At 35.3% G+C, this 17,828-nt stretch overlaps 1 protein-coding gene across 4 annotated transcripts in view; it reads left to right on the top strand.

Annotated features, from left to right (window-relative positions):
- Positions 1–17,828, top strand: part of Galnt7 (polypeptide N-acetylgalactosaminyltransferase 7) — a 148,380-nt gene that overhangs the window by 23,708 nt on the left and 106,844 nt on the right. The window contains exon 1 of one of the 4 annotated variants that reach the window (XM_071610523.1): positions 4,925–5,120. The exons of 2 other annotated variants lie outside the window; for them this stretch is intronic. In XM_071610523.1, coding sequence (XP_071466624.1) covers positions 5,115–5,120 — 6 coding nt within the window. In that variant the 5' untranslated portion in view covers positions 4,925–5,114. Of the gene's footprint in view, positions 1–4,924; positions 5,121–15,244; positions 15,316–17,828 lie in introns of those variants that run through there. One more of the 4 variants, XM_071610522.1, reaches the window with a different exon arrangement.

Here is a 17,828-nt window from a genome sequence, read left to right as displayed (position 1 = left end):
TCTACAGTAGCAGGAAGAAAATGGTCTTTGGAGCCAGGCATTTCTGAATTTGAGTCCCAGTCTACCCTCTTAGTGGGTAAATGGGCCATATTGATTCATTGCTCAGAGCCTCACCCTTCTCATCTGTGGAGACTGTGTCAAGGTGTGGGAAGGCCAGGAGTTACCACATGTGAACCATGCCTTATGCCATATTTGATCCTCATTTTGGCAGCCTGTATAGGTGCTGCAACTTTCTTTTACCTGGATTTACCTTGTTTGAACCTATTTCTTTAGTGAAGAAAAGATTGGGGAGAAGGCACATCTTAAAGCAATGCCCAGGCTTTCATATAGTTAATACATCTCTTGTGGCCCTTGCCAGAGTCAGAGTGTCTTCTTGTGAGGAGATCCATTAAAAACACAAATTTCTCATGGCCAGATCATTTCTATGACCAGATATATTTGGCAAAAGCTGCCATACTGCCTTTTAAATATCATAGGCCTCTAAAGTCTTGATGAAATTTATTGAACTTTCTCTAACCCAGTCTCACAAATTTATATGAAAACAAAATATTTAGTAGGATAACCTATGAATAATTTATTTACTGAAATAAAAAATGATGTTTTGGAACTTGTTATATGCTGTAGACACTGTCATAGGCTGCCTCAGGGCAGTCTGGGGAAGGTAGAGATAAGTAGAAAGCTTGCAATGCTGATTTCAGATAATCACGAATAATTTGGGCTTAATAAATCCATGTGTACTGTAGATAAGATGTGAAAACTATTTTAAATCAGGTGGTCATAAAAGACCTCTTGAAAAAGAGATATCACATAAGTGAACTGACCTTGCAGAAATTATGAAGAGTAGAATCTTGTAGACAAAGAAAAACAACAAAGGAATGAGTATTCTCTGGAGTGTACTTTGAGAAAGATGTTATAATAAAAGCAAAGCGTATATGTACAGAAGTGTCTCATCAAAATTTTTTGCATGCATAATATAGAATAAGTTTTTATTGAGCATTAAGTACTATATATTGTATGCTTAAGACACTGAGAATATAGTTATGTAGATGTCCTTCAGTGGATGAATGGATTAAAAATATGGCATATATACACAATAGAATTTTACTCTGCAATAAAAGAGAAAAAAATTATGGCCTTTGCAGGTAAATGAATGGCATTGAAGAAGATAATGCTAAGTGAAGTTAGCCAATTCCAAAAAAAAAAAAAAAAGCCAAATGTTTTATCTGATATAAGGAGGTTGACTCATAGTGGTAGGGAGGAGGAGCATGGGAGGAATAGACAACTCTTGATAGGGCAGAGGGGTGGGAGGGAAAAGGAGGGAGCAGGGGATTAGCAAGGATGGTAGAATGTGTTAGACATCATTATCCAAAGTACATGTATGAAGACACGAATTAGTGTCAACATACTTTATATACAACCAGAGATATGAAAAATTGTGCTGTATATGTGTAAAAAGAATTATAATGCATTCCGCTGTAATTTATTTTTTAAAAAATCAATAAAAGAAAAAAAGAACACTTGGTAATACCTGGAAAAAAAACAGAAGAAAGTAATTCAGAGGAGAAAGGTTTGGTGTTTAGGGAACTGGGTAATAATTTGTATGATGAAAGTAGCATGTTGTAGTGGACAAGGCTAAGCTAGACTGCCCAAGTTGAAATCCCAGCTCTGCCACCTTCTTGCTTTATAACCTTGGATAAGTTATTTAACCTTTGTGTCTGAACCTTGGTATATTAATAGTGCCTTTCATTGGATCAGGAAGTTGATGTAAACTGTTCCTAGAACAGTTTCAGGAACATTGTTAAAATAGATGATGAGGGTGGTAGTGATGATATTCCTATCATAATAAATGTCATTATTATTGTCTTCATTAAAATCTTCTACCTAGTTCTATAGCGCAGCTTGTTTGCCTGAATATCCTTCATCACCTCCTAGTGAAATCCAAGCTTTGTAGGCAGAGTCCTACACATGATTGCCCACTATGTAGGCACTATTCTTAGACAACAAAGAAGAGAATAAAACTTGATCCATCTGTTTTGTACTGCTTAATGAATCCCAAAAGTTTCTTGAGGATTTATGAGTATGATTGTATTCTGTTTCAGTTGTGTGATGGTGGTGGTAATAGGTTGAGGGTAGCGTGGAACAAATGAGAACTTGCAATGTACCACTTGCTAGAAGTATTAGGTTAGGTGAGAACCATAAATCTGTACTAATAATGGATTATCTTAACAGTGACTCTAAAGCTCTTAAAGATTTACTGTGTTCCTTCTGAACTAACAAAGTTTAAAAGTTATCTGGGATAGTTTTAACACATTATTGGCTTCTAATTCTTAGAAAATTGGTAATCCATGTAAAGAATAGGAAAGCCTTAGTTGCTGCAAATGTTCATAACCTGAAGAACCCATTCCCTAACCATTTTAAATAAATGATTTTTATAAATTTCATAACATTTTGTTTGTGCATGGATGAGACTATTTAGCTCACCAATTACATATCTAGCTTCTGTAGCAGCCGTTTCGAATTAATCTAATTGCATTCTGTTGAAAGCCAGTCACCTTTTATACATGACAATTTTCTTCTGAGAAAATGAAAATGTCAAGTCTTCCTAATACACAGAATCACTCTTCTTCTTGATTGTTTAAAGCAGAAAGAAAACTACTCAGATTATCTGTTTAGGATTATTTTCAGTTATCTGTATATGTCTACATGTAGCCATATTCTAAGACCACTTTATGCTTAGATACTGCTTTCTAAACCCTATAGGATTCTGTTCTTCAAAAATAGAAAAAAAAATATTATCTCATTTGACATTTTATTCTAAGGAAGACTAATTAGAACACTAATATCTGAGAACTGACAACCTCCTACATATTATTTTTGAATACCATGTGCAAGACTATATTATTTTGGTTGTTTCAATAGCACATATTCTCTGCAGCTTGCTAACAGCAATTTTATTTGTCTTTTTTTAAAAAAATTGTGCCTCGGGCTGGGTTTGTGGCTCATCAGTAGAGCGCTCACCTAGCATGTGTGAGTCCCTGGGTTCGATCCTCAGCACCACATAAAAATAAATAAATAAATAAAATAAAGGTATATTTTTTAATATAAATATTTTAAAAATTGTGCCTCTCTTTAGGATATGCTAAAGAATAGGAGGTGAATGTGTTCTCATAATGTTTGTAGGATATAATTATTTTCAGTTTTTAGTACAAAGATTCTATGATCCTGAAATTCTGTATTATAGATTGTTATATGTTGCTTTTTATTTCAATGAGACCAAAGTAATATTCTAAGTGAAAAAAGATTAGAGTAGCATTTCTCAAATACCACTTTTGAACCTCAGCTTAAAATAGATTTATTTCAAAAAAAACTCAAAAGAAATTCAAGAAGACATTTATGGAGCAGCTACTATGTGCTAGGGATTATATTAGGTGTTTTCATAGAGGCATTTAATTATTTCAATAAACCTTAAAGATTTTTTATATAGTCCATCACACATACATTTATTCAGATTAAATATGTTGCCTACTGATTTTATAAATTGCCATTGTTAACTTTAATATGTGAAGATTATAGAGTTAAATTTTGTGCCTACTTTTAGCAATTATATGGGACCTTTTAGAATAAATTTTGTAGTTTTCTTTTCTTCCCTGACTTTCCTTCCTTCATTTTCTTTTCAGTTCAGAGTTTTAAAATTGGTGTTTTTAGGTAAGCCATCTCTTGTCCTTTTTAGTATAACCTCAGGTTATTAAATAAATTTAATAAATTGATGGACTTTAAACTTGGCCAAAGTCATACAGGTAGGAAATAGAAGAGCAAAATAATAATATAAATCCAAATAAATTTTAGGGTACTTGCTTGAGGATTTATATGTCTGTCTTCTGTTTCATCTTACTGCCTGTGAAATCAAGATAAAAACAAAACATTTAAGTGCTTTGAAAGGGTTCACAAGTAGGGACGAAGAGCAGGAGAAGAAGATTAACATTTAACAGGGATGAGAGGTGGGAGGGAAAGGGAGAGAGAAGGGTAATTGCATGGTAATGGAAGGAGACCCTCAGGGTTATACAGTGGAGGAGGTAGAGAGAGAGGAGGGGAGGGGAGGGGAGAGGTGGGGAGGGGGGAGGGTGGAGGACGGGAAAGGCAGCAGAGCACAACAGACACTAGTATGGCAATTTGTAAATCAATGGATGTGTAACTGATGTGATTCTGCAATCTGGGTATGGGGTAAAGGTGGGAGTTCATAACCCACTTGAATCAAAGTGTGGAATACGATATGTCAAGAAATTTGTAATGTTTTGAACAACCCACAATAAAAAATTAAAAAAAAAAAAAAAAAAAAAAAAGAAAGGGTTCACAGCTATTTGTATGACTAGAGTTTAATCTATTTTGAGCAAAGAGAACTAGGTTATATGCTATTTCTAGATTGAGTCAGACCAGTAAGTCATTTTCAGTCTGTAGGATGCAATTCAACATTGTATTAACATTAATGAAAATGCCAACTCCCATTTAGAGCAGAAGACCAACAGGTGATATCAGAGAGAGGACATCTTAGGAAAAAGAATCCCTTTTCTAGTGATTGGAATTGTGTCCTACAACCTTCTGTGTTAATTAGCTTGGAGTGCCTCAATAATGCTTTATCCATGTTGTCTAGAACCCCCACAAACATCTTTCCATCAGCCCTCATTAGGATGCTATATTGCAGCCTTTCCTTAATAGAAAAACAGAGAACTTGCAGACCTTGCTGTCTCTTAGGTGATTCTGAAGTTTGAGAAAAGTGAAAGTCATTGTAAATAAATGCCTGGTTCTTATACTTCTGATGAGAGAAAAATCTTTGCAAAAGAAAACACAGCAGATCCTATCTTTATGAATTGTTTATTAGGAAGTCTAGTTTTTCTTAAGGTAGGTGTGTTCTTCTAGAAAGTTCATGTTTACTTTCTTTTTGATGATTGTTGCTATTTCAGACCAATCTTGATACTGTATAATAAAAGTTATTTTTATTTTGCCAAAGGATAATAATGCTTCTACATTTTTGAAAACTGAGATGCAAACAGTATTTGAAAGTCTTGTGGTTCATCCCCAGCGTCTTATAACATGGTCCTGAAGAACACTGCTGAGATATGCAGGTGAATGAGAATTTTCTGAAAGAGAAGTGTATAACCATGGGTTCAGATATAACCTGATACTTTTGAAAGCAGAAACCACTACCACCAACTTTTTCCTAAGCCTAGAGGTCACTGGAAGAAGAATAAGCCTGTAAAGTTGATTTGTAGTGTAAGTCTTATGTGGCCATAGAGCTGAGAAATTACTGAAAGAAAGGATGGCGGATTTGTCATTCTCATTTGGTCATGCTTTGCCTTTTCTTGGATTATCCTTTTTATTCTTTTCTGCCTCTTCCTTATGTAGCCATCAAAGTCTAGTTCAAATCCTACCTATCGCAAAAAGCCTTTTTTTTGTGGGGTAGGGGCAGGTATCAGGGATTGAACTCAGGGGAACTCGACCATTGAGCCACATCCCCAGCCCCTATGTTGTATTATATTTAGAGACAAGGTCTCACTGAGTTGCTTAGTGCCTCAGTGAGACCCTGAGGCTGGCTTTGAATTTGAGATCCTCCTGACTCACCCTCCTGAGTTGCTGGGATTATAGGCATGCACCACCTTGCCCAGCTCAAAAAACCTTTTGGGCTCCTTCCAGTTCTGATTGAGTTCTTCTTTTCCTGGCCATTTTCAGTATTTGTTTCCACTCAGTCTGGCCCTTAATTGGACCATTGGTTGGCATTTATAATATTTGTGTGATCATATGATCTGACCCTTAATACTGCCTAGAGTCTCCTAATGAAAGCTGCCATTTTGTTGTCTAAGATTCTGTGCTTTAAAAAAATTTAACAGCAGTTCTATGAGGTATGTACTAACATTATTCTAAATTTATATTTTAGTCTCTCTCCTTTAAAATCTATTAATATTTGCTTTATGTATTTAGGTGGTCTGATGTTGGTGCATATATATTCACAATTCTTTATGTCCTCTTGATGAGTTTCTTACTATATAATAATAGCCATTTTATTACTATATAATTATTTTCTTTGCCTCATTTTATTATTTTTTGCTGAAAGTCTATATCTGATATAGGTAAAATACCCTTGCTTTCTGTGGGTTTCCATTTGCATGGTGTATCTTTATACATTCCTTTACTTTAGTCTTTGGGTGTGTCTTAAAGGTGAAATGAGTCTCTTCATAGGCAGCATATTAGTTGGGTTTTTATTATCCATTCAGTTACTCTATATTTTTTGATTAGGGGTTTTAATCCATTTATATTCATGGTAATTATTAATAATAAGAACAATACTTCCATTTTGTCATTTTAAAAATTGTTTTACAAATACTGTGTCCAACTCCCCTCCCCCCCCCCCCGCTGTTTCCTTTGTTACTAGGTGACTTTCTCTAGTGTTATGTGTGGATTTGTACTTTTAAAATTTTATGTATCTACTGTAAGTTTTTTCTTTGTGCTACCATGAGTTTACACAACACATCTGATGGCTGTGACAGATTTTCTAAGCTGATAATGTAATTTTGCATTAAAAGACTCACAACTCTTACTCCATCCAAGCTTTCTTCCTCATATATGTAAACACACACACACAACATACATACATATATACACACACACTTTTTTTCAACAGAGAGAGAAGGAGGAAAGGCTTATCTTGACTCATGGTTCCAGTCCATGGTGGGTTGGGTCTATTGCCCTGGGCCAGAGGAGAGACAGAACATCATGGCAAATGGGCATGGTAGAGGAAAACTGCTTAGTTTCTTTTGTGTCTTCCTTAAAAACTTCTTGTAAGTATTATTATTTTAGTAGTTTAGTCATTTAACTCTCATACTAAGTTATGTTCCATAACTTAATTGTAATTAATTTATATTTAACAATAATTATGATTGATTTATGTACCACCATTATTACAGCATTAGGGTATTCTGATGCTAACTTTTAGCAGTGTGTTCTATACTTTGATGTCTTTGTGTTACTACTTAACGTCTTTTTCTTGCAGCATGAAAAACTCCCTCCAGCATTTTTTATAAGACAGATCTGATGGTAGTGAACTCCCTCAGCTTTTGTCTTTCTGGGAACATCTTTCATTTCTGAAGAATAGCTTTGTTGGCCACAGTATTCTTACTTGACAGTTTTTTTCTTAGCACTTTGAAAATATCCTCTTTCCTGGTCTGTAAGATTTCTGCAGAGAAATCTAGTGCTAGACTTATTAGAACTCTTGTATGTTATTTGCTTCTTTTTGTTTGCTGCTTTCAGGATGCTATTTTTTGTCTTTGATTTTTGACAGTTCGATTATAATATGTCTTGTGTAGTCTTGTTTGGGCTGCATCAGATTGGAGACCTTTGGCCTTCCTATAGCTGGATGTTTATATCTTTCCCCAGATTTAGAAAATTTTCTGCTATTATTTATTAAAATAAGCTTTCTGCAGTGTGGAGATTTCTCAGAAAAACTACGACTGGAACCACCATTTGACCCAGTTATCCCACCCCTTGGATTTAAAATCGTCTTAATATAGTGATGCAGCCATATTAATGGATAAAGAAAATGTGGTATGTATATATATACATATACATATATGTACACACACACACACAGTGGAGTCTTATTCAGCCATAACAAATGCCTTTATGACATTTTCTAGTAAATGGATGGATGTAAAGACTATCATGAAAGAAGCCAATCCCCCCAAAACCAGAGGTTGAATATTTTCTGATATGTGGAGGCTAACTCACAATAAGGGGTGGGTGGGGAGAATAGAAGTTCAGTGGAGTAGGCAAAGGGGAATTAAGGGAGGGGAGGAGGAATAGGAAAAGGAAATAGTGGAATGAATCTGACAACTTTCTTATGTACCTATGTGATTATACTACAGTGAATCTCATTGTCATGTATATCCACAAGAAATTAATTAACAAAAGTAATTGTGTAAATGGCAGAAAGAGCAATAGAGGGAAGGGAGCAGGGAGAGGGAAATGTAAGGAGAGTTGAGGTACTGGGTCTGAATTAGAGCAAGATATATTCCATACATGTATAATTATGTCCAAATGTATTCTACTGCCATGTATAACTAAAAAGAACCAATAAAAATAAGGTTTTCTGGCCTGTTAACACCCATAAGTTCCAGAAGCTTGCTTTCTTTCTTTTTTTTCCACCCTTCTGACTATATATTTTCAAATAACCTGTCTTAGGGTTTGTAGATTTTTTCTTCTGCTTGATTGATTCCACTGTTGCTGTTCTCTGTTGCATTTTTTCATTTATTGTTCAGCTCTGGAATTCCTGTGTGAGTTTTAAAATATAATTTCAATCTCTTTGTTAAATTACTCATTTTGATCATTTCTTGTTTACCTGATTTCATTGAATCATTTCTATATATTTAGTTGAGGTTTGCTAAGCTAAGCTTCCTTAAAGCAAAGTCATATAATTTAATGACAAGATTACATTCTAAGACAATTTTTTCATTGTGTGAATATTGTAGTGTACTTAAACTTAGAGGGTAATAGTCTACTATGCACTGAGGATATTTGTGCAGCCTGTTGCTCATAGGCATGTTACTATACTGAATACTGGAGGCACCTGTAACACCGTAGTAACGTTTTGGATCTACGCATATCTAAATATAGAAAAGGTACAGTAAAATATGTGATATACAAGATTAAAAATGCTATACCTGTGTAGGATATTGACTATGAATAGAGTTTGCAGGAAGTTTTGTAGGTGAATGAGTGAATGAACGTGAGTGAATATGAGAGCCAAGGACATTAGTATACACACTACCGTAGACTTTCTAAACACTGCATTCTTTGTCTATACTATATGTATTAAGAAAAACTTTTTTCTTCAGTAATAAATTATCTGTTGTTACTGTAATTTTTTCTTTATAAGTTTTAAAACTTTTCTACTCATCATAATACTTAGCTAAAAACAAAGTTTTTTCTATTTTTAAAATCCTTAATTAAAAAAAAATTTGTTACAAATGAAAACACAAATACACACAATAGCCTAGGCCTATACAGGATCAATATCTTCAATATCACTGTCTCCTACCTCCATGTCTTGGCCTACTGTAAAGTCTTCAAGGGCAGTAACACACAGGGTGCTTTTATCTTCTAAGATGACACTGCCTTCTTTTGGAACACATCTGACCACCCTGCCTGAGGCTCTTCTTGAGGAGTTGTCACTCTTCCAAAGTATGTCTAGTGGCTTTCTTTTCAGAAATATGTCCATGTTTCCTTACATATTTGCTCATAAGCAGATAATGCATCAGGAACATTTCTCTTTATTAATGAAAACCTTTCAGTGTTTAGATCAATTTTTTCAAACTTTTTGAAGAGTTTATTGAGGTCTTCAAAAACTTCTGCTAACCTCTTCCCTAAGAATTTTCTTGGAGGTGGTTCTTTTTCTTCTTTGGTATTTCCTTTTCTCTTGCTCCTTCTTCAGCTATGCATTCACTAGATAATAGGCATTTCTGAGATCCATTTGAATTCTATGATTCCACTGTTGTGTTTTTGCTCCATTGTTGACGAAAATGTCATTGTGTGGCACATGTTGGTATTTTTAATTCTTTTTTTTCCCCAAAATTTTTAAAATGTATGGACCTTTATTTTATTCATTTATTTATATGCTGAGAATCGAACCCAGTACCTCACATGCTAGGCAAGTGCTCTACCACTGAGCCAGAGCCTCAGCCCCGGTATTTTGAATTCTTTGTCAGGCTATTTATGTATCTATATATCTATATGTCTCTTGCAGGACCATTATATTCTTTTGGTAGTCTTATAATTTCTTGTATTTTTCTTGTTTCATTTTGCCTTACGTTGATGTCTATGTATTTGAAAGAATGGGGACTTTTATTTGAGAGAGTACCTCAGAAGGTGAAAGGCAGATGTGCTAAGCCTATCATCTCAAATTGAACTTTTGTGGCCTTAGATGTATAGAGTTTAAAATTTTTGTATAATTGAACCTACAAATGATTCACTTTGATTTCTACCTTTATTTTAAAATATGTTTAGAGAGTTCTCCAATTTTTAAAATTTTAGTTGTAGATGGACACAATGTCTTTTGTTTGTTTGTTTATCTATTTATTTATTTTTATGTGGTATTGAGGTCAAACCCAGTGCCTCACATATGCTAGGCAAGTGCTCTACCACTAAGCTATAGCCTTAGCTCTCTTCTCCAATTTAAGATTATATTTTATTTAGTTCCCTAATAAATTCTTTATTGTATTTAAATCTTTATTAGTTTCTAGAATGATTTTAGTGGGTAGAATAGCTTGGAGTTCTATCTTTTGTTCAAGTGGTTAGCCAGTTTTTCAGTATCACTTATTGAATAACATAAAATTTTGAAGTTCCATGTTTTATTAAATATTAAAATCTTATCTGTGAATTTAGTTTCATTAATCTCTCTTTTATTTACACTGGTGCCAAATTTTAATTGTTGGGACTTTAGAATTCATTTAATATTTGGAAGGCAGATCTCCACCACTCCCCATCATTGTTAATCTTTTTCAAAGTAGTCTTAGCTGATGTTGTGTTCTCTCTACCCTGAAGCAAGAATAAAAGTTTGTTGTAGCATATAGTACAAGTTTGAAGAAGGCTGTTTGTGTCAGTCCATCTCTTAGGTCTTCTTCAATGTTTTTTTTCCAGCTACGTGGTAGGCGTAAAATGTGTATTATATTAGTTTCCTATTCCACCCAGTTTTGTTCTTACTTGCTTTCAGTTGTAGGATTGGAAAATGCAGTGTATGCCAGTAGCTCCAGTCTTTTCTAATCTGTGAAATATACCTTCAATACCTTCACTGACATTTGTGTGTAGTTACTTGCAACCAAAAGGAAACGAGTCACTTAGCCAAATTTTACTCTCAATATTGCATGTGTTTCTACTACTGTACCTACCAATACCTCCCAGTCACCCAATCCAATCTCTCCTCTGCAGCAGTCTGCCTCAGCCTCCATCACTGCTTCCCTCAGGAATGTGTAGATGACCTTCAGGCCTTTTAGTCAGGCTCCCTTTTCCCCTCCCCATTTGCCAGCCCATCTTCTGCCTTCCGTGCCATAGTGTCCGCACAAAAAATTTCTGATACAAGTGCCTCTGGGCTCAGGCAGAATTAGTCACCTAGCAATTTAAGAAATGCTTATTTAATTATGCTTACATAGAAACACTGAAGCATAAGTATAACTGGTTTGAGACAGAAGAATGAGTATTTGTTTCCTGGCAGGAAGGATGCCAAGAAACCCATGCTTTGGAATCTCTGGGCATGGAGCCTGTGTTTGAGGCAGATAGAATTTCAGCTGTCGGAAACTCACCTTCATTGACTGTTTCATAAGCACACTTAGAGCTAAATGAAGAACGGTTTCCTTTGCACAAATATTTATCAGAGACCAAGGAAAACAGAAAATCACTTTATTTTTCCTTTACATTTGCTGTATTAGTTCTATCCTTTTTGGTTCTTCAACAAAAAATCAAAATGTTAACTATTAAATAGCTTCTGTAGGAGATGATTTTTAAAAATCCTATTCCAGTGCTTGGCCAACAGAAAAATAAATACATGTCACATATGTAATTTTACATTTCCTATTAGTCACATGTAAATAGTTTTAAAAATCCAGGTGAAATTAATTTTAATATTTTGATTTAACCTATTGTGTTCAAACCATATAGTCAGTATTTTAAAACTTGAGATATTTCACTTTCTTTTCTTTTTTCATTTGAAACCTGGTGTGTATTTTGCATTTATAATACATCTCAATTTAGACTAGTCACATTTCAAGTGCTTAGTAGCCACATGGAAGATTGCTTTATTTCTAAATTCTGGATTATTTTGCTGTGTTCTTATATTAGAAATGGCCATATCTAGGAGTTCTTAACTAGGAGTGCATGTCCAAAATTACCTGTAAGCTTTTTCTAAATGTATATTCTTGTCTATACCTCCACTAAATTTGTCAAGATAAAAATCTCTGCATATGAGCCATAGCATTTGTGTTTGTAGAAGGGTACATAGGTAGTTCTGACAAGTACCTATAATTAAAAACCACTGAGATAGTACAGTTTCTGCATTTTACCCATACTAAACACATCCAAGTGTGATTAAACAGCTTTCCCACACAGAGTAATGATGTAGGCTTGAATCTTCCATTGACAAATCTGGTCTTCTGTTGCTCAACTACATTATCAATTGTAACATATAGGATAGAAAGCAGACTAATACCCTATGTTGATTTTTCAGTAACAAGGGGAAGCAATAAAAGATATTTTGAAGTTAAATTTTAGATGGTCAGGATTGTGTGTATAAGCATACACATTTTGCCTAAAAAGTCTTCTTAATTCAAGTTTCATAATGATGGGCATGACTATGTAGATTTTACATTTACTTGATTCTTTGATCTTGATACCTTTTAGACCCATCTGATAGGCCAGTGCTTTCTTGAAACTACTTTTAAAAATCTATATCAAAATAGCAATTAGGGGGCTATTCTGATTAAAATTCTAACTAAAATAAAAGTTCTTCAAGCTACCAGTTTTTAAAGTGTCAACCATGGACTTTTCAGGTTAAAATTTTATATTTTTAATGTAATGACAAAGCTGCTAGATACCAGCAGGCAGTATGGTTGACTACTCTGTAATTTTATGGAAATTCTTTATAGAATGAGTCACAATGACTTTCTTGTCTTTCTCTCACATAGAGCTGACAAGGGCAGCACACATACTACATTGCAATAATATAAATCTCAGATCATCTAAAGGTACTTTGAGTATTATTTTAGGTGAACTGAAAATGTGGAGAAAAATGTTTGCTTTTTAACATGGTATATATGGAGTAATTAAATACATAAGATTATAAGTTTTATTCAAGGAAAATTAATTTTACAATTATATATTAATTATTTAATTTATATCTTTTTATTAAAAATTATTAGAGTCTATAGAAGTCTCAAATAATTAACAAAACCCATTAAATAAATAATGGTATCCATAGTATGTCGCGACCCCTTGCCCGCAAGGAAGACGCAACTCAGGAATCTTCTTTCAGCAGTTTATTCAGGTCCTTGATATTTCTTCTTACTCCTCTCGGATGCCCCTCCCAGCCTTAATAAAGCATCTCAAGCCCCAATGCAAAGCTGCCACGTGGAGCTTTCTCATAGGGTGGTGAAAAATCATGTGCCAACTCTCCCAAATAAGGAGTTGTTTGTCACAGACCACAGCGGAGCCAGCGCCATCTTGTAATGGCGACCATAGTCTGCAGAAACGGCAGAAGCAGCTCACCACAGTTCCCCCTTTTCTGTTTTCTTAAAACAATACAGGCGAGAGTAGAGGTCCTATCCCACTGTGCAGAAGTGGCTGCATAGTATGACTCAGTCCTAAGGAGGGCCCTTCCCCAGATCTGAGGCCATATCAGCCGACGCCTTTTTTTGTGGGGCGGGGTGTGGACGCGTCTAACCCGCATGCAATAGGACATGCTCTCCTTGAGGTCCACGTCAAGGATCACTCAAGTGCAGTGCCTTGCCTCGCATCCTGTATCATGACGATGGTGGACGAAGGGGGATAGCTGAGGCTGAACTGTGGCTGTTTATAATGACAAACAAGTTGACAACACCCTGAAAGAAAGGCATGGACTTCAAGACGATAGAAAAGCACTAGTGTGGAAACCCATCTGTGTGCAATGGCAGTAAGACCGGCAGAGTGCAAGGGCTTTCCAACACTAAGAGAATAACAAGGAAAGTCATGTCGATCCCAGTGCAATGTTATAATAACTTGGGGTGTAACGACCATGTCAAAGGTTTACTGCTTAAGATGCGCAAGCCAGACTTGAGGTGAGTTGCCATTTTCTAAAGCTGCAAGAGCTTGTATGATCATAGCCTTATCGTGAGCACTGCGGGCCTTAAGGCGACAGAGAAACCACAAACAGAGGAACATACCGAAGCAACACATTGCACCAAAAATGCCTACCCCCACCCACTCTTTGAAGAAGGAAAAAGCAGAAGATATCCAATCGGTGAATTGACCCAAAGTCACGGGATCGACACGGGTACTGTTCAAGACAGCTATCTGGGTTAGTTGAGACTGGATCATGTCTTCCGCTGCCATGGACCAATTTCCGGCCAAATATTCGCCAATGATGCGGGAGGCATTCCTGGAATCATTAAATGTTGACCTCTGCACTTTACTAATGTATATTTCATTTTACAAAGTTAATTTAGGGGCTTTTCTATTGCTCCAGGCAATATCTAGTATAACCTCAAACAATATCTAGTATAACATTGGACACAATGTTTTTTTTTTTTTCTTTTGCAAGTCATAACTAGAGATGTGATCATTATACTGTGTGTCCTTTAATCTTGATGTTTTAATAGAAGTTCAAGTGTTGTTTCCTTTAAACAATTAAGTTCAGTTCAAAAGACAGAATAAATTCAAAGCTCTTTAAAAACTCTAATTTTAGAGTCCAAATTGTGATAAGTACTTCAGCCTTGGGATTTTGATATGCTCAGAAGCTTTATTTTGAGTAGTCATTAACTTGTGATTTGGCCCAGATCACCATGTAAGGTCATAGGAGCTTCAGGCCTCTTATCTCTGACTAGCCTGTCCCCTGGGATAAAAAGTGTGTTCCAAAAGAAAGAGCAAGATCTCAGTGTGATTAAATCAAGTCTCCAGGGAAATATAACAGTCCTAAGAAAATAGCAGGTTTTAAGACATCATCATACAGGAAAGGAACTGATAGACCCAAATGAGCCCTAAGAAAAAGGGAAGTGCTTGAGGCTGGTACACACTGTAGACTTTCCCAGTAGAGCTGTGCCAACCACGAGGGCAAATCGAAGTTGTCAAGCCTGATAATAAAGAATCAGATTACTTGCATTTTTGCAGTGGAGAGTTCATAGAATGCTTTCATGGAATCAAGCAGTAACCTGTTACCCTTGTCTTCCTTTTGCTCCCAAACTTAACAGCCTCATGAACTTCTTTTTTAATTATACTCCTTCCATCCTAGTTCTTGAATAGCGTTTTCCTAATTGTTATTCAACACTTCTCAAATATCAGAGGCAGTAATAGCACATCCTGGCATCTAGCCCATGGTTGTACCTCAGGAATACACTGACTGCCTTGGTGGTGGCCAAATGCCAGTTCCTGTAGCCAAGTTGTGGTTTGGGCGGGTAGACCCATTTCCCTTCTGTAACCCTATCACAGTTGCCAGCTTTATTTCTCCCCCACCAGAACCTAAGCTTCTACAAGGCAGGAGCTACGACTTTTGTCTCTCTTAACTCCAGAGCCATGTCTGCTAAAATCATGGTGAGTATACAAAGAAAGTTGGTAGTAGCAAATCTAGCTACAAGATTCTTTAAAATAACTTAGCATTTGATTTATTGTGTTTTAATATTTTAATAATATTAACTATAAAGTAGTTACTAAATTAACTGTTTTAAGTTTCTTTGAAGGCAGATATTGCCAGTTCAGCTCTGATTCAAATATTGGTTAAGATCTGTCATATCTAAATTTAATTATATAGGCAAATATTTAAGTTAATTACAATTACCTCTTTGGTTATTGTTATCTATTCATTTCCACCCACTCTCTAATTCCTGCTGTTTAGGGAAACTGGTCTAGTAGAGATATTAAATTGTAGCATAACCCACAAAATGAGCCAGAAACTTTATTCTCATGACTTAATACTCTACTTATTCCTTAAATTATCTGCAGTGAAGGTATTTGTTTTATTTTATTTCTATTCAGTCACAAACCAGTACTTCTTACAATAAAATGAATTAATAGAAAAATGAAAAACTTTAAAGCATACTAAATACAGGTCTGATTCAGATTCAGAAGATGTAACCTAATCTCATGGATGCTTGAGAACCTTTCAGTGCTGACTTACTTTCTGTAGCTGTGCCATCACAGAATAGCTCCTGCTGAGTTGTTGCTCCAGCATCAGCACCTGCTTCCTAGACCCTCTGTGAACGCTGCAGGAACAGAGCATTTGTTTCACAGAGAAGGTCTCAACATTATTAAATAATCTATGCCCTGTGTTTATGTTTGGTAGTAGTTTAAAATCAGTGTCTTGAAATTACGGGGTTTGAAGCAGTAAAGATTTATACGTTCCCCAACATGTGCTTGGAATTATTAGACTATACTGTCACCTTCTTAACCTACCACATGTAGATAACATAGTGTCCTCCCACACATTCTTCATTTGATCCTCTTTGACAGTTCTGTGAGGTTGGGTTCTTATTATCATTTCTATTTTACCAATGAGTTAAGTGCTATTTGCCGGATATCATGTAGCTAATTAATGGAAGACATTGGCTGGAAAGTAGAATTGTGTTGTGACTCCTATTTTAGAGCTGAAATCAATCCTCTTGTATCATTGACTTCTATCAGTTTTTTAAATAAAATTGCCACTAAGGTCATGGTAATTTTCAGTTATTGGTGAAACTCTGCTAGTTTCTGCCTCCGTATCTTCATTGGCAATGGTAGTATGATTTCTTTTTCACAGTGAGAATCATCCTTTAAAAAAACCCAGCTTGTCCTCATCAGTTCTCCAGATCAATTCCAAGAACCACTTGTATTTAGGTGGAGCTTTCTAAGGATAAGCAAGTGTTTTAATGAAAGATACGCCCTTAGCAAGCTGCCTGGTGAGTGAGTTTGAGAATTACAAGGATTCATACTTACTCCAATCATCAAAGTCAAGACATACAGTCTCTGTATCCTGTATAGATTCCATTCATTGTGGTTTATAATGCAATAGACTTTACTACCTTTTTAAAAAATATTACATCCTGCCTAGTCCTAACACATAAATAAATTTGGTGAATAACTTAAGTGGTAGTTCTTTTAAATTAGTAAAGTCAAGCTTGAGTTATATCTGTATTTCATCTTGACCTAAGAGAAGTTTATCATACTACCTTTACATAAGGCATTCTCATAATTGTTGTTCAGTAATAAAAATGCTTTTGAATTAAAAGTACTGATAGTACATTTTACTGTTATCTTTTTAATTTTTTTTTTTTTTTTTTTTTTAGTTGTAGTTGGATACAGTGCCTTTATTTTATTTTTATGTGGTGCTGAGAATTGAACCCAGCACTCTGCACTTGCTAGGCAAGTGCTCTACCGCTGAGCCACAACCCCAGGCCCCATTGTGTTATCTTTAGGGATTCCTTTACTTAAATTTTAGAATAGACCAAACTCTCTCTCATAAGTGAAATCTCCTGGTCCACAATTTTATAAGCTATCTAATTTTTATAAACCTTTTTAGTGTTATTTTTCTTAAGTTTTTTATAATGAAAATTTTCTTCAAATATATAAAAAGTTGAAAGACAAGTACAATGAACATTGATATAAATACCTTATAGCTTCAATAGTTGTTAATATTTTGACACACTTGCTTCTCTCCTTCTCCATGTATATACATAGACCTATTTATGTTAATCTTGGCTTGATCTGAGTTTAGGTAAAGCATATTGATTTAAAATACTTATTTTTTGATGTGTGTACATATATTGCATTTATCAAGAAGCAAATGATGTTAAATTGTTCTATCATTTTATCTCTTTGCTATGGTTTAAATATCACTTGCCTTTCCCCCAAAGCTCCTGTGTTAATGTAGGAATGTTTCAAGATGAAATGATTGGCTGGGTGTAGTGGAGCATACCTGTAAATCCCAGTGACTAGGGAGGCTGAGGCAGGAGAATTGCAAGTTTGAGGCAAACCTCAGCAACTTAGTTTAACTTAACTTAGCAAAACCCTATCTCAAAATAAAAACTAAAAAGGGCTGGGGATGTGGCTCAGTGATTAAGCGCCCCTGGTTT

This window comes from Marmota flaviventris, chromosome 3 (genome assembly GCF_047511675.1).
Source record: "Marmota flaviventris isolate mMarFla1 chromosome 3, mMarFla1.hap1, whole genome shotgun sequence".
Classification (NCBI taxonomy): domain Eukaryota; kingdom Metazoa; phylum Chordata; class Mammalia; order Rodentia; family Sciuridae; genus Marmota; species Marmota flaviventris.
This window is presented reverse-complemented; position numbering and strand designations above follow the sequence as displayed.